The sequence below is a fragment of the Mus caroli genome, chromosome 1 (genome assembly GCF_900094665.2).
Source record: "Mus caroli chromosome 1, CAROLI_EIJ_v1.1, whole genome shotgun sequence".
Classification (NCBI taxonomy): Eukaryota; Metazoa; Chordata; class Mammalia; order Rodentia; family Muridae; genus Mus; species Mus caroli.
Window position 1 is genome coordinate 9091412 of NC_034570.1, and position 20831 is coordinate 9112242.

A 20831-nucleotide genomic window follows, 5' to 3' on the forward strand; every position below is an offset into this window, starting at 1 on the left:
GGTTTCTCTGTGTAGCTCTGGCTGTCCTGGAACTCACTCTGTAGACCAGGCTGGCCTCAAACTCAGAAATCCGCCTGCCTCTGCCTCCCGAGTGCGGCCTTAGTTCTTTGATAGGGACAAATTTCTATGTAAGAAAGCAAACTGTAATCAAGCTATATTCTACCCCACAGCAGGGGGCTGTGCTCACTGACAGAGCTGAGCCTCTGCATAGTATTTTGTATGAAGCCCAGAGTTTTGATCTCCAGTAAGAATGAGCCTTGCTCTTGGCTCTTAAAGGCATGCTTTCCCAGGAGTGATGGGACAGCAGGTAAGACATTCTCAGCCATAGACTTGGCAGTGGCAAGTCTTGTGATGTTAAGTCTTGGAGTGGCAGCCTTGTGATGTTAAGAATGATACCTGCTAGGTCTCCAAGGCTTCTCCGTAAGAAAGGTCCTTGTACATGCAAGAAACTGTAGCATCGGGCTGGAGAGATGGCTCAGTGATTAGGAGCACTGATTGCTCTTCCAGAAGACCTGAGTTCAATTCCCAGCAACCACATGGTGGCTCACAACCATCTGCAGTGGGGTCTGATGCCCTCTTCTGGTGTGTCTGAAGAGAGCAATGGTGTACCCATATACATAAAATAAATAAGTAAATCTTAAAAAAAAAAAAAAGAAAAAGAAACTGAGGCATCCCCAAGAGCATCTTCAAACAGTTTGCAACCAGATCCGCCTCCACATGTTTTCTTTGATAATCATAGTCAGTTTAAACCTTCTAGAATGGCTGCTTCGGACTTTCTCAAGTTCACTGGGTTTGGGGTTATGTTGGTGTCCAGAGCTTCTGCAGGGGAGTCCTGCTTCAGGTACATGGTTGGACAGGACACTTCCCTTAGCATCTAGACTGAATGAAAAATATAAATAAATAAATAAATTTGAAAGGAAAGGAATATGATTAGTTTGGGGTTTGGGCACAAGGTGAATGAAAAAAGGAAATGAAAAGGAAGGACCTGATTGCTCCTAGGTGTTGAGGAGGAGAAAGTTTGTTATAGATATGTGGAAGAGCACAGCCAGAGAGAGGCAGGCACATCTGGGAGAGTCCAGAGTGGCTGCGCTGTGTAGGGAGAAGGAAGGGGAAGGAAGAGGAGAGAGGGGGGAATGCAGCAGCTTGGAGGCCGGAAAGTACAAAAGAGGGAAGGTAACCAAGATGGTTGGATCCTACAGGGAAGAGCAGGCCTGGCCTCTGGGCTGTCTGAGTTCCTGGTAGAAGGCTGGGTACACCAGCCAGGAGGGCACTGTAATAAGCGGAGACTGAGGGATGCAGGGAGAACCTGACAGCCAGGTTCTCTTTGGTATGGTAAATAAGCACCTCAGCCTTTGGTCCTGGATAGTCTGCTACTACACCACCATACTAGATTTAAGTCTTTGACCTTGACTGGGATGCACTCTAAGATAGCCTATTTCCAAAGCATTTCAATGTTTAGATGGCCCAAGAATCTGGGTATAATACTTTTCTTTTTTCCTTGAAAAAAAAAAGTTTTTTTTTTTTTTAATTAAGCATGCATATAGCAGGAATGGCATTAGATATATTCCAGTTTAGATTTTTTTCTGTTTTACAAAAGGAATATGGCACTGGTGAAGGAGTTACATGGATGGACGGGTGGACAGAGGGTTACAGGATCTACCCTAGCTCCACTACAAAGAAGGTATGGTTTATTAACATACTGCAATTGGGCCCAAAGAAGGCTCTAAAGCCACAGTTGTAAGTGATGTAGCCTCAGGCAAGGTAAATAAACCCTTTGTTACTGGAGAGGGGTAGGTGGGGTCATTACAATAAGCTATCGGGCAGGGAGGCTTCAAGCAGCTAACACCAAAGACTTGGTTAGCTAATTTGTGAACAAGTGTTAATAGTTTTTAACAGGAGTTACCCCCAGGACAGGGAGCACCCCCAGGACAGGGAAGTGTTTGAGATCTGTCAGATGTCTGCTTATGTTTGCCTTCCCTGAAAGCTCTGTTGCCGAGGGCCTGTCTGGTCTCCAAAAAAATGGCTTTAGGGAAGGTGGAAGGCTGTGCTGGAGAACCCAGGTAGGCTCAGCAGCTTTTCAGCCTGTAGCCTGTTTCTCTCAGTGCAAGAGAGGCTTGATCAAGCCAAATACTATCCTAGAAAATGAGCCTTTGAAAGAATTTCAAGGTTTCTTGGAACACATTTTGAGTGAAAACATTCAGGATAGATAGAATTTATTTTTAGTGAATTTCTTTCTCTCTCTCTCTCTCTCTCTCTCTCTCCTTCCTTCCTTCCTTCCTTCTTTCTCTCTCTCTTTCCTTTCTTCTCTTTCCTTCTTTTCTTTCCTTTCTTCTCTTTCCTTCTTTTCTTTCCTTTCTTCTCTTTCCTTCTTTTCTTTCCTTTCTTTTCCTTTCCTTTCCTTTCTTTTCTTTTCTTTCTTTCTTTCTTTCTTTCTTTCTTTTTTTCTTTCTTTCTTTCTTTCTTTTTTGAGATAGGGTTTCTCTGTGTAGCCCTGGCTGTCCTGGAACTCACTCTGTAGACCAGGCTGGCGTTGAACTCAGAAATTCGCCTGCCTCTGCCTCCCAAATGCTGGGATTAAAGGCATGCACCATCATTTAGTGAATTTCTAATTTCGTTTATAGTGTTGGGAATTGAACAAGGGGCCCTGTGCACACAAATAGTGCTTTGTTGGCTAGTGTTTGCCCCCTTGACAAAGGCTGGGGCTGTTTTGGAAGAGGAAATCTCAACTGAGAAAATGCCTCCAACAGTCTAGTGCATTTTCTTAATTAGTGATTGATGTTGGAAGACCCATCCTCATGTGGGTTGGGGTCTCTTCTGGGCTGGCGGTCTCGGCACTGTAAGAAAGTCTGCTGGGCAAGCCAAGCAGGGCAAGCCAGCAAGCAGCACTTCTCTGTGCCCTCTGCATCCGTTTCTGCTTCCAGGATCCTGTCCTGTGTGAGCTCCTATTCTGACTTCCCTCAGTGATGGAGGACACTCCAAGAGTCATAAGGGGAAAGAAAGCCTGTCCTCCCCTTTGCTTTTCTCATGGTGTTCTCACAGCAATAGAAACCCTGACACTGGACTGTATTCTCCTGCAAGCTCCACTGTCCGCATGAAAGTTTCGGATGGCCTCTGGCTGAAGGCAGACAAGCAAAGGATGAGCAGAGTGGCCGGACGAGCTTAGACAACCGAGCAGCAGACCACATTGGGCTTGCTTTTGTTTGTTTGCTTGCTTTTTAGTCTTGTCTGCATACCCACATCAGTCAATCAGACCCAACTGAGCACAGCTGACACCCGATAAATTCAGTCTTCAGCCCACAAAAGGTGTTAGAACTGCTGGAGCAGCTTGCTGAGAAGCTGGCCTTCAGAGACTGCATCTGGGCAAGCATTCCTGCTCTTCAGGAAAAACCTGAAGGCCTCAGAAAGCAGCTCTCAGCCAGCTCACTCATCCGAGAGGAAAGATGGCTGCCAAGACCTGCCCCTGCCTTGGAGGCTTCTTACATGTGAGGTGTCTGCCCCAGGCAGGGGGTTTGCCTCAGCCAACCTTCAAGGCTCCTTCAGTGGCTTCAGGAAATATCAACTCCTTCCAAGATTTCACATGTCAGCTGCCATGAGTACCCATATACCTGGCTGCGATCAGAAACAGAAGATCCTCAGGGCATGGTGGCACAACTTTGATTCCAGCGGTAGGAGGCAGAGGCAGGCAGATCTGAGCATGAGGCCAGCCTGGTCTACATAGTGAGTTCCAGGACAGCCAGGGCTATGTAGAGAGATCCTGTCCCCAAAACCTGGGAGAGGCGATGGGGGAAAAAGAACAAAAGAAGGGAGATCTTTTTACTCCTGCTCAGGGTGGTTAGAATTTTCCTCTGTGGGAGGAGTCAAGCAGACATCCTGGGCCAGGCTAGGGGAAACAGTAGTGTATGAAGGAAAGACGAAGAACCAGAAGCTGCCACATAAGCCTTAAGCTGTCACCTGTATTCTCTGGGGACCTGGCCAGCCTTGCTGCTTGCCTCTGCTCCCTCTTCTGGTCACCAGCTGATGTTTATTTAGCTTAGTGTTTGGGGCCCCCCAGTGGGCAAGTGTCTCTCTGGTTTGCTGCCATTAGAATGTGTATTCTAGGCTTAATAGGGGGAGCAGTCAGAGCAGCTCTAGATTAATCTGTCATTAGTGAACAGCCTCACCATTGGGCACATGCATAGGCTATGTCTTGGTCACTAGAGCCACTTGATTCCTGTGGCAGCCATATCTGTAGTAACTGATGAGGAAAGTGGCTTGTGTTGAAAGTTCCCTGAAATTCGAGGGACCCTCACTCGAGCCCCGGGATGATGCGATGCCCAAGAACTCACGAGAGACCAGTCTTGATGCAAATAGCAAGAGGTTTAAAAGGGAAAGGCCAGTGCACTGGGGACGACTCGAATCCCACGCAGGGGTAGAGGAGTTGACCCCCAGCTCAAAGGGTAAGGGGCTTATAAAGGCAGAAACCGCAAACACCTGGCATGGGCTCTAGCATTTGGCAAGCATAACGGGTTCAAGGAACGGTTGGAGTATTCTGTAGGAACATTTCCTAAAACAATGGAGCAAGTTAAACTTCTACTTTGTGGTTAGTATATCCTGAAACAATAGGGCGAGTTAAACTTTTACTCCCTGCCATCAGTGAGGACACAAATCTAGGGACTTACATCATTTTTCACTCTTCTCTCTCAGGATCTTTCAGTGTCAGCTAGCCAGTTACCGCGTCTCCCTGGCTGATGTGGTGCTGATCTTGGGTCAGATGTTTGCTAGTAGCATGAAAGTGCCATACTTGCACACGTTTGGAGGTCAGAGGAGGTACTGGCTCGTTTTATGTTGATTTGACACAAGCTGGAGTTATCAGAGAGAGTCTGTAAGGCATTTTCTTTGTGATTGATGGAGGAGGCCTAGCCTATTGTAGGAGGGGTCCACTCTGGGCTGGTGGTCCTGGGCTCTATAAGAAAGCAGGCTTGAACAAGCCATGAGAAGCAGTAAGCAGCACCCCTCTATGGCCTCTGCATCAGCTCCTACCTCCAGGTTCCTCCCTGCTTAAGTTGTCCTAATTTCCTTTGATGATGAACTGTGATGTAGAAGGTGAATGAATCCTTTCCTCTGCAGGTTGCTTTGGTCATGGTGTTTCATCACAGCAGTGTTAGTAGCCCTAACTAGGTCAGAGGACAACCTGCATGAGTCACTTAGTCCCCTACCATGACGTTCAGGCTTGGTGGCAAGTGCCTTTACTTGCTGAACTGTGTTGCTGGATGAGGACCAATCATGATGTATCATTTCTATTTTGTGATGCTGCTGGGCACCCTAACTAGGCAGGCAGTGCTTTGACTGGCCACCAGTTCTCTCCTCCCTGTCACTAGCCCCTGGGTACAACTTGTGGGTGACTGGTATTTGTGGTTGCAGGAACGAGCTAGCAGTGTTTCTTAGAGAGCAACCCAGGGTTGATGCCTGGGATGATGGGGCACACCTGCAATTTCAGCACCTAGGAGATAGATGCAGGAGGGGTTCAAGGCCAGGCTTTGCTGCACAGTGAGTTTCAGATGCCGCTGGAGGAGGAAGACAGGAGAGATGAAAATCCACACCTCTTGTAAGCAACCACACAACAGCGTATGGTAGCTTCTGTAAAATATTAGAGATAATATGCTTTGGCTTGGCCAGTATCCAAAAAGAAAAAGGGAAAGGGAAAGTGGACAGCTGGCTCGGTGCTATAGGCCAACAGCTCTGCAGGGATCTATGAAACCGACTGCTCACTTCTGGTACCTTCCTGGGACTGGGTACCCTTGCCAGCAGCAGCAGCGTTCTTAACACAGTCCTCTCTGGGCCACCACCTGAAATGGCCAATGTTTCCCTTCGTGCCAGAGAAGGGGAAAAACACAAACTGGGTCTCTAGCACTGCATGTGATTTAGGACCTGGGTTGGAGGCGGTGTAATTACACTGTTTACCCCTCTCTCCTTCTCCTGCTTGCCTGTGGGACTGAGCAACTGCTAGATCCTTGAACTTCCATTCACAGCTGCTGCTGACCATTGCTGGGAGATGGCCTACAGACGTAAGTCATCAACAGATTCCCTTACGATATACGGACTGCCCGTAAGTTCTAGACTCTAGAGAGCCCTGACTATTACAGAAGCTGGTCCTGGGAGCAGTTCTAGAGGAGCAGAAGTATAAGGATGACTCTTCAAATTCTGGAGTTGGTTTGATAATTCACCAGCACCTTCAACGACTGAAACCTCTCCAGATTCTCTCCCTCTGGGAGCTTGGAGACTATTGAAGACCCGTGGTTGAAACTGTATTTCTAGTTTAAAGAAGCGAATGCCTTTGATTAGCTTAATGTACTAGATGATTCAGTGTATAAAACTTTCTACAAGATGGGGAAAAATTGGAAAATGATTTTGCTGGCTGGTTGCTTTTAGCATCTTGGGGAAAAAGGATGAAGAAAAAGATGTTATTGTGTAATGGCTCCAGATGCAAGGAAACAGTTTAAAAGTTGCTATGTGTGTCCTTGAAGAGAATCTTCTCTCCAGCAGCCATAGAGCTCAAGTTGCAGAAAATCAAACTGAAGCCCTCATTATAAGGTTGGTTGAATTACAGCGAAAATTCAAGTCTCAGAGGGTGTCAGCAGTTAAAGGCATTAATTGGCAAAAGAATGGATCCTAAAACTTGGAATGGGAATGTGTGGGAAGACCCTACTGAAGCTGAGAATTTTGAATCTTCAGATTCTCAAGGGTTTGCTCCACCTGAGGAAGTAGTGCCCTCAGCCCCACCCCTTGAAATAATGCCATTTTCATGTGAGGAAATTAATTCCTCAGAGTCTGATAAACCAGCAGTGACTTTCGCTGAAGAAAATGCCAGACAATACTGATGTTTCTCAAGGCCCACCAATAGTTTCTTCTAGACCTATAGCCAGACTCAAGGCCAAAGAGAGCCATAGAGGGGAGGAGATGGGCTACACTACTAAGGAGCTTAATGAGTTTGCTAATTCATTCAAGCAGAAACCTGGGGAATATGTGTGGGAATGGATTTTAAGGGTGTGGGATAATGGTGGAAGGAATATAAAACTAGAGCAGGCTGAGTTCATTGACATAGGCCCTCTGAGTGGAGATTCTAGGTTTAATACGGAAGCTCACACAGTTAAAGAAGTTGTCTGAAGTTTGTTTGAATGGTTGGCTGAAGTGTTTATCAAAAGATGGCCTACAAGCCGGGTGTGGTGGCGCACACCTTTGATCCCAGCACTCAGGAGACAGAGGCAGGTGGATTTCTGAGTTCGAGGCCAGCCTGATCTACAAAGTGAGTTCCAGGACAGTCAGGGCTACACAGAGAAACCCTGTCTCGAAAAACCAGAAAAAAAAAAAAAAAAAGATGGCCTACTGAAAAGGAGTTGGAGATGCCTGATATCCCTTGGCTTAGTGTTGATGAAGGGATTTTAAGGCTCAGGGAAATTGCAATGCTAGAGTGGATACATTGTGGAAAACCTAATCCTCCACACGGGGAAGGCCCAGAAGGTATGCCCTTCACGAATCCTGTAAGACGCAAGCTTGTGAGAGGGGCACCAGCACTTTTGAAGAGGACACAGTACTTTCCATCTTCATAAACAGTGTGGGCTGGGGGAGGGCTTAGCTGGTAAAGGTGCTCACTTGCCAAGTCTGCTGACCTGGAGTTCCAGCTCCAGGACCCATAGAGTGGAGGGAGAACCAAGCCCTGAGAGTTGACCTCTGACCAGCACAGGTGCACCGTGACCCCTCACATCCAGATACTGCAGCAGTATTTGTAGTAGGAACTAGACAGGCCACACCTGCCATAAAGAGCTAGTAATGTCTTTGGTTTTTGTTTTTTTGTTTTTGTTTTTTCGAGACAGGGTTTCTCTGATTAGCCCTGGCTGTCCTGGCACTCACTTTGTAGACCAGGCTGGCCTCGAACTCAGAAATCCGCCTGCCTCTGCCTCCCAAGTGCTGGGATTAAAGGCGTGCGCCACCACGCCCGGCTAGAGCTAGTAATGTCAACTAGGATATACTTGGCTTCTCTGGGAGGGCAGGGTGTTAAGAGTGCTGTGACCACTGACTAGCATTTTTACAATTTATTTTTACTTATGTGCATGGGTGTCTCTCCTTGTGGATATGTGCACCTGAGTGCAGTGTCTGTTGAGGCCATAAGAGGGCAGTGGATCCCCCAGGAAAAGGAGTTACAGGCAGCTGTGAGCCTCCTGACCTGAGTGCTGGGAAGAGAAGTGGGCTCCTGTGTAAAAGCAATAAGCATATTGAGTCATCGCTCCAGAAACAAGAAATTCCTCTTTTCCTTTTGTTTTTTTCCTCCCAACAGCCCAGGCTACCCTGGAGCTTGCTCTATAGACGGGGCAGATCCACCAGCCTCTGCCTCTGGAGTGCTGGGGTTAAAGGTGTGCACCACCATGCCTAGCCCAAGAAATTCTTAAAAGATAATGTCGTTAATATATTTTTTAAAAAAGTTGTATGTCTATAGATGCTTTGCTTGTTTGAAAACTGTATCAGGAGTGGTCCTAATGCCTGTAAGAGCCGGAAGAAGGGGTTGGATCTCCCAGAACTGGAGTTACAGAGGATTCTGAGATGATGTGTGGGTGCTAGAAATTGAATTTGGGTCTTTGAAAGAGTAGCCAGTAGTAGTTCTCAGGTATTTTTAAGTTTAAACTACAAAAGAAGATACTGCATCGCCACATTAAAATCTCTAAAGCCATGTAAAACCCGAAGGCATTAAAATTTATTAAATGATGCAGTAACAACAGATTCTTTATTTACAATAGCATTATTTAACATCAAATAAGCAAAGAGCATCAGCAAAGCAATAGGAACTTGCATAAATGTATTTAAAATTTCTCTGTATATATCTACCTTTGCATAAACTGCTCACACTAGAAATACAAACATCAATGCAGATGAACAAGGTGATGTTCAGAGTCAACTCTGTTTTGAAAATAAATCACAACCTGAAACACTGTAAGCTTTCTCCTGAAGAACCATAGTTAATATATTGCTTAATTTTACCCTTGTATAATCTTTTCATATACACATATCTCAAATGCAACTTCATGAGGAACTGTACAAATAAAACCCACAAATGACAAAGGAAAAAGAGAAGACAGTTAAATGTTTGAAGAAACGGGTTGTCATCACTGTTCAGTAACATACGGGTAAGCGATGACGTACTTATTCAAAAATTTTACACAATTCACTATACAAATATAATACATTGGACAGCTATGTAGGAATATACAAGACTTAAAAACAGATCTAAGGCATTATGCTAGGTTTTAGCATTTTGAGGTTCTTGCACATAGCTTTTACCTGTAGTAAGAAACTTAAAAGATTTTGTTTTAGTCTATAAAGAAACACCAGGGAGAAAGTTCTAATTAAAATCGAAGCCACTACAGTGTTTTCTTTTGTGCAGAGAATGCTTTGCTCTTCGGCAGCATACTACCATATAAACAACTAGAAAATTTTAAATTCACACCAACAATTAATGGCTTAAGTTGCATTTCAAAATTGATTGTGTATCTTTGGGTTCTGCAAGTGGATCTGTGCCTCCCAGTTCACGTGTCACACCCATATGAACTCCGTTTTTAAACACAGATTAAAATTTGCATCTTAAACTGCAAAAAAACCATTGCTTTCAATCATTACAGGTCATAAGAGATACACGTTGTGTGTGTGTGTGTGTGTGTGCGCGCAAGTGCTTTAATCTTTGAGTCAATTGGTTGTAGTATCACAGCACACTTTACTTTTAAAACTCACCATGTTGCATGAACACTTACATGGATTTTACAACCACGATCAGGTGTGTACTTTTCACATTACGCTTTTCACATTGAGTCATCTAAGAGAACACTGATTCTATGTTCTGTCAGACAAAACCAAGTACAAATGTGTTGTGCAGAGCGTGAGCAATACTGATGGCAGGGGAGGCTGGGCTGGCACTGGCTCTGAGAACATGATCAGGATGCCTTTGCTGATGCGATCCTCCTGATGAGATGGCACACAGTTCATCGCTGCTCTGACCTGTGAGAGGATTTGCCATGACCATGGGCTACGCTAACTGCCGGGTCAACATTAGAAAGCAGTGGTAGATTGGATGAAGGCTGAAAGGTAAGATATTGTGGCTTGATGTTACAGTGAGATGGGATTTAATACAAAACAAATATGCTTTAAATTCCATTTTCTCTTGTGCTGTGCTGTGCTGTGTGAAGTTATTTTTACCTACCTCACATTTCTGACTTATCTGAGAACAGGTCGCGCTCAGTAGTGCACCTGAGCCTCACTCCTGGGGTGGGGCCTGGAGTTCTGGGCTCTATCTGCTCCCTTTGCAGGACAGATGTGCAAGCCAATGGTTTGGTGGAGTCTCGAGCAGACACAGGAACTGGTGGCCAATGGGGAAGCGCTGTTCCTGGGCTACCTCCCTCACTGAGATTCTTCTCTAAGTGGAAAAAGGTATGGAAATACAAATTTCCAGAGTTCCTTAGCATGCAGCAACACTTTCAGATGACTGACCATTTGTCTTTGGGTCACATCTCTTTCTATATTTCTACAATCTGTAGATATATAGGGAGACATAAATATAAATAGGGTAGTTCATATGTTTTTAACCCTGCCAGGAATAAACAAACAAACTTCAAGGAAAAACTTCTCGGTTCCTAGAAAGCTTGGATAATGAGATATTATAAAATGCTTTGTTTTTAGACATCAAAAAGACATCATTCTGAAATTTAGGTAAGAAAGTGTGTGTATCAAGGTTGGGGAGAATTGAAAAGGTCTCAGTTCTGGGTACTGCAACTGTCTGAAACTGACACCAGTTAATAGAGGTTATCCCCAACAGTGGGCAAGAAAACAACCATCAAAGTGGGCTGCTTAGTAATGTTGTCTTTCTAAGGTTTATTAAGAAAGAATATAAACATATAAAATCAAGACTTGGTTCTGACAGCGGCTGCATATCATATAGATTAGATACAGAATTCATGAGGAGAGTCTCAAGGGTTAGAAAACAAAAGGTCTTACGTCTACAAGTCAGCTCTAACCAAGGCATTGGCAGCCGTTACAAAACACCTTTAGGAGACATTGCTATGAAGATATCTAATTTAATACTGAAGTACCTCATTTTTTGAGTCAATCCCACAATATGTATACCTCACAAAATTATACAGTTAAAACACTTAAGTTCAGAACTTAAATTATTGCTTGTTTACATATAAATTGGATCTTTATGTACCTTACAAAACTTCGGCTTCGTCAGCACTGCTAAAAACCAAAAATAAAAAACAACCCCACATGGCAGAGGTCAGATCTGTCGTGACGTCTGCTGTTGATTTCATTAGTAAGGTCTCTCATGTTGGAGGCCTGAGCTGATGGGGCAGCCCAGGCTACCTAAGCAGATGTCACAGCCTGACTTTGTTCCTCTCTGATAGGAAACGCATGGTCACTGGGAAGCTGCTGTAAGTAGCTGGCACAACACTGAGAGATCCCAAGGGCTTCCCTGGTCTCTATGGTGTATGCTGTTGTTGATGTTTTTACTTTAAAGGAATGAAAGAGGGAGGATGAGAGAAGGCGGGGAGAGGAAGGGAAGAGATGCCAATCAAACTATCTGATCTAAAAACAATTTAGAAACAAGTATTTCTTTTTGATCCATGATTTAGGAGAAACTCATTTGGTTTTAACAGAGAAAAGTGGGAACAGATACTTGTTAATGCTAACAGCCTCTCTCAAGAGCCTTCCATCTGTTCATTGATGGGACACTCCTTCCTGGAGACAGAACTCTGCCTCGGTTACTTGTCGCTGACTAGGTGTGTCAGCACACACAGCGCTGTCCACAGTATCTGCCCTGTCTCCATCCCAGTCAAATGCAGGCTTTAAGCTTAGAATACCTTGGGTTGTACTGTGTTAAAAATTCCTTTTTTTCCTCTAGTTAAGATTCTAATCTTTTACACAGAATAGCCACAGAAAACAAAGCAAGAAACCAGTGTCTGGAGCCGAGCAGGAACAGGCCAAGAGCATGGCTCTCCTCAAACACACACATTTAAATACATTCAATCTGAATGGGGATGAAGTCGGCCTGGGGACAGTTACTTTGCAGGAGATCTAAGTTGCACTACGGTGAATGCAGTGAATAGACTGCGGTTGGTCTGGAGGCGAGCTGCAGGCTGTCGGGAGGGGCAACTCTTCCGGTGGCAGCCAAGCCAGCACGCTCTATGCTGCGGGCCCAGGGCCCAACTGTCTGCTGCTATGTCCTAGGAGAACTGGCGGCATGTCAGGTGGCAACACAAAGAGACGCAGCTCTCCAGACTGGTAAATGTTTGTAAGCCCAGTGGGTTGAAGAAAGATGCAGACAGCTTCTCCAGGGTCAGCAGTATTTCTGAGGGGAAACAGACAGAAAGGTTGTGTGAGGACAAGGGGCTCTTTATGCTTGCATAGTTTTTTCTGCTGCCACCCTGGCCTATTGCAGATTCTGTGCCCCCACACTAGTCTTTCAAATGCGTGTGCCACCACACTGGCAATATCAAGAGGCTTTTTTTTGTTTTAAATGAAAACAATGGAGTGATCATCATAAAACACAACATACTAGCTTATTCTAGAGTCACGAAGGCTCCGCATTTGGTGAGTGATGGGTTTCTGACACGGGAAGGCAGATGGCGCTGTTCCTAACTGAATGCCGCAGGTGCCAGCTCCATCCATGTGTGTGAAGCTTCCTGCAGGCTGTAGTCAGAGTCTGTGGATGACCACCGGTCTGTACAGAACAGCTGGGGAGCTGGGGATTTGATCTGAGATCCTCTCCCATGTTTGCATAGCACTTTACCCACCGAGGGCCTCCCCAGCCCAAGGTGATTCCTTTGACTTTTTAAAAAATGTGTTTGTTTTTGAGACAGTGTCTCTGTAACCCTGGATATCTGGGAGCTCGTTATGTACAGCAGACTGGCCTTGGTTTCACCAGGATCCTCCTACCTTTTCTTCCAAAGGCTGGGACTAAGGTGTGTGCCACCCTCATGCCTGCCTTCTATTGATTTAAAAAAATAATGACTTGATATATCTCTTTTTAATTTGTATGTGTATATTCCACACACAGAAAAGGAGGTCAGAGCTCCTGGAGGTAGAGTTCCAAGGAGCTGTGTGAGCCACTGGCCTGCTGCTGAGCACAGAACTTCTGAGAGAGTAGCAGGTACTTCTAACCACTGAGCCATCGCTCCAGTTTCCCTCCCCACTTTTTCTTTTTTTAAAGGTTTTATTTATTTCACGTATGTGAGAATACTATCACTGGCCTCAGACACCAGACTAGGACACTGGATCCCATTACAGATGGTTGTGAGCCACCATGTGGTTGCTGGGAATTAAACTCAGGACCTCTGGAAGAGCAGTCAGTGCTCTTAACCACTGAGGCATCTCTCCAGCCCTCCTCCCCATTTTTTAAGTCAGGGCCTTAGAATTCTTTACCTAGACAGTGTGGCCTCTAATCATCGAGTCACCTGTCTCGACTTCCTGAGTCCTGGGCGTAGAGGCCCGCGTAAGCGCTCCCCTCCCTAGATCGCGCGGAGTCACTGTCAAGTCCTAAGAGGGCGTGCTCACTCTGACTTCATTAGGATAAACCCACCCCACTCTCAGCTCATAATCTACATGACCATATCCGTCAAGGCTGCACTGAGCAGCAGGTGCGTGAGGGCCACTAATAATATCTACTTGAAGAGAGGAAGCCAGCCTGAAATCGTATTTGTGCCTTCTGTGTCCCTGTAAGTGTTCTGGTGATCAGCAATAGGACGCCATTAGCCTCGTCAGATGAATCCTTGCAGGGAGGTGGCTCTGGCCTGGGTGACACCAGTGCTCCAGGCTTTCTTCCTCAGCTGGGTTGGTATTGGTTACCAGCTCCCTTGATCCTCACCTACATTCTTCTACAGGATGGCTGGGAAGCCTTTAACATCCATGTAGGCCTGACAGAGTCCAAAAGGGACACTGTGTCTCAGCTTTGGAGGCTCTTCCCTCCTGGGATTAAGCACCTGGATGCTTAAGAAGACCAATGACAGCCGGGCATGGTGGCGCACACCTTTAATCCCAGCACTCGGGAGGCAGAAGCAGGTAGATTTCTGAGTTCGAGGCCAGTCTGGTCTACAAAGTGAGTTCCAGGACAGTCATGGCTACAGAGAAACCCTGTCTTGAAAAACAAAACAAAAAGAGAAAAAGACAACAACAACAAAAAAAGAAGACCGATGACATTTAAACACGTAGTTGAAACTTCTGTGGTGTCTCTCTGACCCTGCCTTCCTTCAGGACCTGAGTAGCAAGGTGGGGGAGGGCACCAAAGAAACAACTTGCCCCTTTGGGCCTTCTTAAATGAGGCTACATAACCCCTGAGAAAATCCTTGTGAGAGCCTGCTTGTCTCTCTTGGGAGAGGACAGTGGTGCTCAGGTTAAAAATAGGCAGGCATGGTCTGGAGAGATGGCTCAGCAGTTGAGAGCACTGACTGCTCTTCCAGTGGTCCTGAGTTCAAATCCCAGCAACCACATGGTGACTCACAACCATCTGTAATGGGATCTGATGCCCTCTTCTGGTGTGTCTGATGACAGCTACAGTGTACTCATATAAATAAAATAAATAAACTAAAAAAAAAAAAAAGAAAGAAAGAATAGGAAGGCGTTCAGAGGTCAGCTTGCTTGCTTTCTGATCTCCCCAGGCCTAGGACAAATCGTTACATTCGTAAGGCTGTAGTTGGACCAGACAGTATGGCGCCAACTAAGTGAGCAATTGACTGATTCCTGTCGGCTGCTTCCATGATTTTCTTTCCTTTTTTCCCTTCTCTCCCTCCATCTTTTTGAGACCGTGCCTCACTATGCAGTGCTGGCTGGCTAGAAGTCTATGTCAACCAGGCTGCTCTTGTAGTGACTTTCCTGCATGCGCTGTTAGGCTTGGCTGCTCTTGCAATATTCAAGGACATAACATGCATTGACAACCATGCTCTGCTTTACAGGAGGCAAGAAGGCAGGAGAAACAAAGCCGGGAGCTTCCTGGTGGTCCTAGGAGAAAGCAGAAGCCTGGGTCGGCTTCAGAGGGCTTGGCTGGCAAGGGGCTCTTCCTAGATAGCTGTTCAAATGCTAGCTGGCTCACTCTCACTCATGGTAACAGCATGGCATTCTCTGGCTAGGCTGCCCTGGCACTTTAAAATGGGCTGTCCTCTCTGAGTGTTTGATTGTCACCTGCTGTCACTGTGCCTCAGCCCAGGTTCTGGACCTCTGCTTTTGCATGGAGTTACCTTTGAGCTCTTAGCACTCACTTCCTGTGAAAACCATGGCTATAGGAGAGGCATCAGCCCTTGGGAAGTGATAAACCCAAACAAAGGAACACATGGTTAGTGTAGAATCTACCCCGGTGTCTGACATTCTTACCTGGTATGTATACATACCAGATACACATACAGTAAGGAAGGAAGATATGGTAAGCTTCGTGCACCTAACTATCACATTTTAAGGACACGCGTGAGAAACAGCTACAGGACTCCTATCCGTTGTCAGTAGTATCTCTGAAGCCCACAATCAGGGTTACAAAACACAGAAAAGCCACAGTGGGAGAGCCAATCCAGGACATTGCTGAGCAATGGGCGGGCGGCGGGGTCTACTGTAGCCCTGCTGCTAACACCACAAAGCCTCCGGAGTGAGGAAGTTCAGAGGTCATTTACACCCATTCTCTCCAATGGGATCAAGCTACTGCTTGGTTTTGAGTATGCTGAGGTGGCCACATTTTACTGTTTCTGTGGTGTGTGCAGGCACCCGTGTGCAGATCTGAGGACACTGTTGAGAGTTGGCTCTCTTTCCACTCTGACTTCAGGGATTGAATTCAGTTCTCCCTGGCCCTCTTCATTTTTTGAGACTGGATCTCACATAACCCGGGCTGGCTTAAGACTTGTTAATGATGCTGAGTTCCCCACCCTCCTGCGTCTCTCTGACAGGATGAACCTTTCCTGAGGGTTGGACGTGGCAGTGTACATCAGTGTGTTAGGAAGAGCTGGAAAGCACTTCACAATTGCATTTGCTGTAGGCTGCTTTCTGTGTAAATAGTTATTTTCTTGTTTTTTCAAGGTGGGAGTGTTGTTTTTTTGTTTGTTCTAAGATAGGGTAATGTGCAGCCCAGGCTGGTCTTAAATTCACAGTGTAGCTGACCTTGAACTCCTGACTCTCTTGTCTCTGCCTCCTCAGAGCCAGAGTTACAGGCATGCACCATCATGCCTGCTGTTTTTGTAGTGTGCTCTTTTGATCCCAGCATTTTCCAGGCCGACAAAGGCAGAAAGAAGCGTTTGGCCTTCACAAGGTTCACAGCCCCTAAGGTGCACTCTGGGTTCCTGCTGCTTACCCGAGATGCATCTCCCTCCTGCTTGATCATGTCCATTCCAGGCAGTTGGTTTGGGAAAAGGTTGCCTCCCCTCAGAGCAGGATCATTGACCTGTGGTGACAACATATGACACATTTCTGATTTTAAGTTTTGTGCCCCTAGGGAAAAGAGGCTGTATCCCAATGACCCACGGCCTAACAGTGTTCCCACATGGGGCAGAGGAGGCTGCAAACACTACTTACCTTCAAAAGCAAAGCTTATTTGCACATTTTCATTTATATATATATATATATATATATTTTAAAGTTGTTTCTAATCAGGCTGGTGACTCAGCCCTGAGAGTGTGAAGCACCTGGGGCCATCCTGCCACTTCTGCTACTTAGGCAAGTCATTAATTAGCAAGAATGACGTGAGAATACCCAAACTGGCTTTTGTGAACGGACTGGCCAAAAAACCTACTCATCAGCATTTATGTGTTTTTTAAAAAACTCTTCTCATTACATTTACTTGTGTGTGATGGGTGCATGTATGTCTGCGAGGCCGGAGTGTAGAGGCCAGCTCTCTCGTGGAAGTCCTGGGGACTTCACTCAGGTGAGACTCAGGGGCAGGCATTTTACTCATGGAGCTAGCCCACCAGGGCTAATAAGAGAATGATTTTTCAGTAGACACACTGGGGTTGTGGGTTTGGGCCTAGGCTTCTATATTAACTCCAAAACTCAAAAACATTTAAATCCATGCACACCTTTCAAATGGTGTGGGCTGATGAATGTTCCTGAGTGGGCTGGCTGATGATTATGCTCTGTTCTATGTCTCTGTGTACCTCACTCTCAACACTGCTGGGCCCAACAGAGCAGAGGTGCTCCTGGCCCGAGAGGGCCTACACATCTTCTCCCTACCCTCTCTAACATGCTCTTAGAGTCCAGGCTGGTCTGGAACTAAAGTCACCTGCACTGGAGCATCAAGGGGGCCAATAGTGTGCCAGCCTTGTCACATAAGCAAAGTGGCCCCGAGAGTAACCTGCTGGTAGGCTGTGTGGCCATGCTTACCAGAGGGTTTTTTTTTTTTTTTTTTTTTTTTTCCTCCGAGACAGGGTTTCTCTGTGTAGCCCTGGTTACCAGAGGTTTTAAAAAGCTAGTTTTTTTTTTGTTGTTTTTTTGAGAGAGGATTTCTGTGTGTAGCCCTGCCCGTTCTGGAACATGCTCTGCAGAGCAGGCTGGTCTTGAACTCACAGAGATCCACTTGCTTCTGCCTCCCCAGTGCTGGGACTAAAGGTGTGGGTCACCATGCCCAGCAGAAACTTCCTAACACCTACCACTCCATTTCTAAATCCCAGAAATGATAAAAAAGGTTAATGATGTGAAAATTAGGAAATAAAAAACAAAACAAAGCAAAAAAAAAAACCCAACATGTTATCAGCCAAGAGTCCTTTCCAATAGTTCCTTCGTCATTAACAAGTATTTTTTGTTAAATCTCACTGGCACAGGCGAAAATAAGGTGAAAAAACACTTTTCAAAATAGATATGGGACTTGCGGCATAAACAGACACAAAGCCAAGAGGAGAATGTTCTGAGCTGCTTCTCTGAGGCTCTTACCTGCTCGGGACCCATGGAGGGCAGTCCTGACGTAGGCACGGAGGTCACTGAGGTCATGCTCATCTGGCCTGTCATCTGGTTCATGCTGCTCAAGCCACCCGTGTTGGTTGCCATCGACACACTGATGTTCATGTTGTTACTATACATGCTGGTGTTTGCTTGTTGCCCAAAGTGTGGTGGGGACTGCTGTGAGAACATGCTGGAGCATGGGAGACAGAGTTAGTCTGATGGTAAGCTGAGGCACTCTGTATCTAAATGGTCTGACCCCAGGGCAGGCCAGCCTGGGGTGCTGGCCCAGGCATCAGGCTTGCTTCTTCCCTTGCACACATTGCTAGGAAGCACACACACTCCTGCTTTCCCAGCTGCTGGGAGCTTGCTGTTTGCTTCTTAGCATGTGCACTGATGAAGCCTGGCTCTGTGCCACCGCCTTCCACAGGAATTCCACAGTTAGGAGTGGCAACTGCTTAGAGGTAATGTTTTTGCTCTAAAACAAGAGGTGCTGTGCTAGGCTTCTGTGAAATTGTTGACTTTTGCTAAAGAATAAGTTCGCTTTTTAGCAGTTCATTTGCTATTGCTTGCTAAACGCCACCACCGCCTGGCTAGGAGTGATCATTTATATCAGACGCAGTAATGTGATGTTACCTGTTTCCGCCCATGCTCCCCTGTGCCCATCCATTCATGTCTGAGGTGGGCTGGTAGGCTGGGTTGGCTTGAGACTGCTGCATCATGGGACTCTGGGTATGTGCCATCCGGGGAGACATTAGAGGACTCTGGGGAGTCGTAGCCCCAGTAAAGCCAGGATCAGGTTGCTGACTTATTCCTTAAAAACAAAAACAAAAACAAACAGAAGCCCAAAGGAGATTGTTATCTATATCATAGAGAGAATGTGCCAAATTAAGTATACACAGAAAAATTACTTTCAATTATCTGACTATGTGCAAATTATTAGACATTTGAAAGAAGCTGAGACAGAAGTCCATGGAGAAAACCCTCTCTATCCTTGAAATCTCTCCAACAGTCACAGGGCTCCCAGGATGCACACTAGCATCAGGGCTAGAGTCAGAGAAATGACATTTGTTCCTGAAGCCCTCTCCAATCCAAGGATGAGTTTACTAGGTAGAGTCTTGATTTTATCTGAGCCGGTCAGTCAGTGTAATAGTATCGTTCCTTTTAGATTTAGTCTGAGCTCATTAAATTCATCTATATACCAACAGTCATCATACGAATAACTTACATTAACTTACATCATCTCATGTTCAGGAGATGTATTTCAGAAAATACCCAACTGCACGCCCACATTGGCTTATTTTGTTTTTGAAAAGGGCTTGTGGCCCTTGAGTGCTGTCAGGATTATCCATTTCTTGTATAGTTTAGGGTAAAAGAATTCACAGCAAAGGAAAAGGAATCTCAGCAGAGTTTCCTGAGCTATCAATGGAAAGCGAGCAAAGGCACCAAAAGGAAGACAGCGAGGGGCATTTCAGGGACAGAGTAAGAACACATTCGCTTCATCCTGTGCAACACTTAATACTTAAAAGTAGCTACAAAAGAAGAGTCTAAAGAGGAGAAGAAGGCCATGCACTTTCTTTGCTCTTTAAAGAGACAGGACGTTTGTATTTAGGCAACACAAAGGCTTCCATGGTTCTTGGTTCCTTACAGATCCCTCAGACAGGGCAAAGCCGAGCCATCTGGAACACGTAAGCGTGGAAGCACCATGCAAGCACTAAGACTCCCACTGTTACACCATGTTAATCTCCATGAAATTACCCTCGGTGTCTCGGCTGTTAGAACGACATTAGAAAACAAATCAGGATAAAGTAAAGCAAGAGGGCTCCCATGTGGCTCTGACTAACACTTCAGGAATGACCAAGCCAGTGAAGACTTGGTATAATCTTGAAAGTTTTTATTTTCTGTTTTGATAAGTGTTGTCAGTAACAAACAAAGCTGTAGACTATTGTAATATTTAAATTGGCTTATGTCTTCTGACATTTCATATCTAGCTACTGATTTCTTTGTGTCAGACTCAGAAACCATCAAGGATAAGCAGCAGTGTGTATTACATCATAGACACTGACCTGAGCAGGTAACATCCACGCATGCTCACACAGCCAGAGACACACGACACTTAACTTTGGTCATTCTTAAAGACCTGCACCCAAAGAAAAGGAGGACCTGAGCTAACAGGTAGGTACTGTGCGGGACTGGGAGACTTGCCAGGCCCTAACCTGCTCCAGGCCTCCTATCATTCCCTGGCTAACCAGGCACACAGCTGTGAGAAGGAAGCTGTGACCAGGACTAAGGTGCCTCGGGAGAAAGGAGAAAGAACAGATAGGTCAAGACAGGACAGCAACGGTGGGAGGGATCTAAGTCCAGTACCGTAGTTCGGAGGAAATGGGAACTGCTGGGCATTGGCCTGGGGGATCCGGGGATTGCTCATGGCTGCTGGTAGGCCAGTGGGAGCCACCATGCTTGGGGTCATATTCAACCCTTGTCCTCTCATCATCAAAGTTCGCTGCTGCACCTGCTGTTGCTGATGCATCTGTCTCTGCCGAAGATGCTGGTTCAGGATTTCCCTCTGCCTCTGGGCCAGCATCTGTGCATTAATAGGAGCCTGAAATTGGGGGCAATCATGAAGGAAAATCAAGGATAGATAGGTTAGACAGGATACCAATGGCATACTGTATGTAAAATCATTTGAAAAACGAAGTTCCATGAAAGGGGGGGTCCTTGGAGCAGAGCACCTAGTGAGCACGCATGTGAGTGCTCTAAGTTCAACCTGTGTGATGACGATTCTGTAATCCTCTGATAGTGACCAACTCATTTCTTTTTTTTTTTTTTTTTTTTTTATATTTTTATTACATATTTTCCTCAATTACATTTCCAATACTATCCCAAAAGTCCCCCATAGCGCCCCCCACTTCCCT

The 20831-nt window shown here is 45.8% G+C and overlaps 1 protein-coding gene across 3 annotated transcripts in view; it reads right to left on the reverse strand.

Annotated features, from left to right (window-relative positions):
* Positions 1-8683: 8683 nt before the first annotated feature.
* Positions 8684-20831, reverse strand: part of Ncoa2 (nuclear receptor coactivator 2) — a 228504-nt gene continuing 216356 nt past the window's right edge. For 2 of the 3 annotated variants that reach the window (XM_021170361.1, XM_029476884.1), the window contains 5 exons: positions 20284-20518; positions 18553-18730; positions 17911-18109; positions 16340-16429; positions 8684-12364 (listed from right to left, as the gene is read on the reverse strand). In XM_021170361.1, the coding sequence (XP_021026020.1) occupies positions 12353-12364; positions 16340-16429; positions 17911-18109; positions 18553-18730; positions 20284-20518 (714 nt within the window). In that variant the 3' untranslated portion in view covers positions 8684-12352. The remainder of the gene's footprint in view (positions 12365-16339; positions 16430-17910; positions 18110-18552; positions 18731-20283; positions 20519-20831) is intronic. The other variant, XM_021170377.2, reaches the window with a different exon arrangement.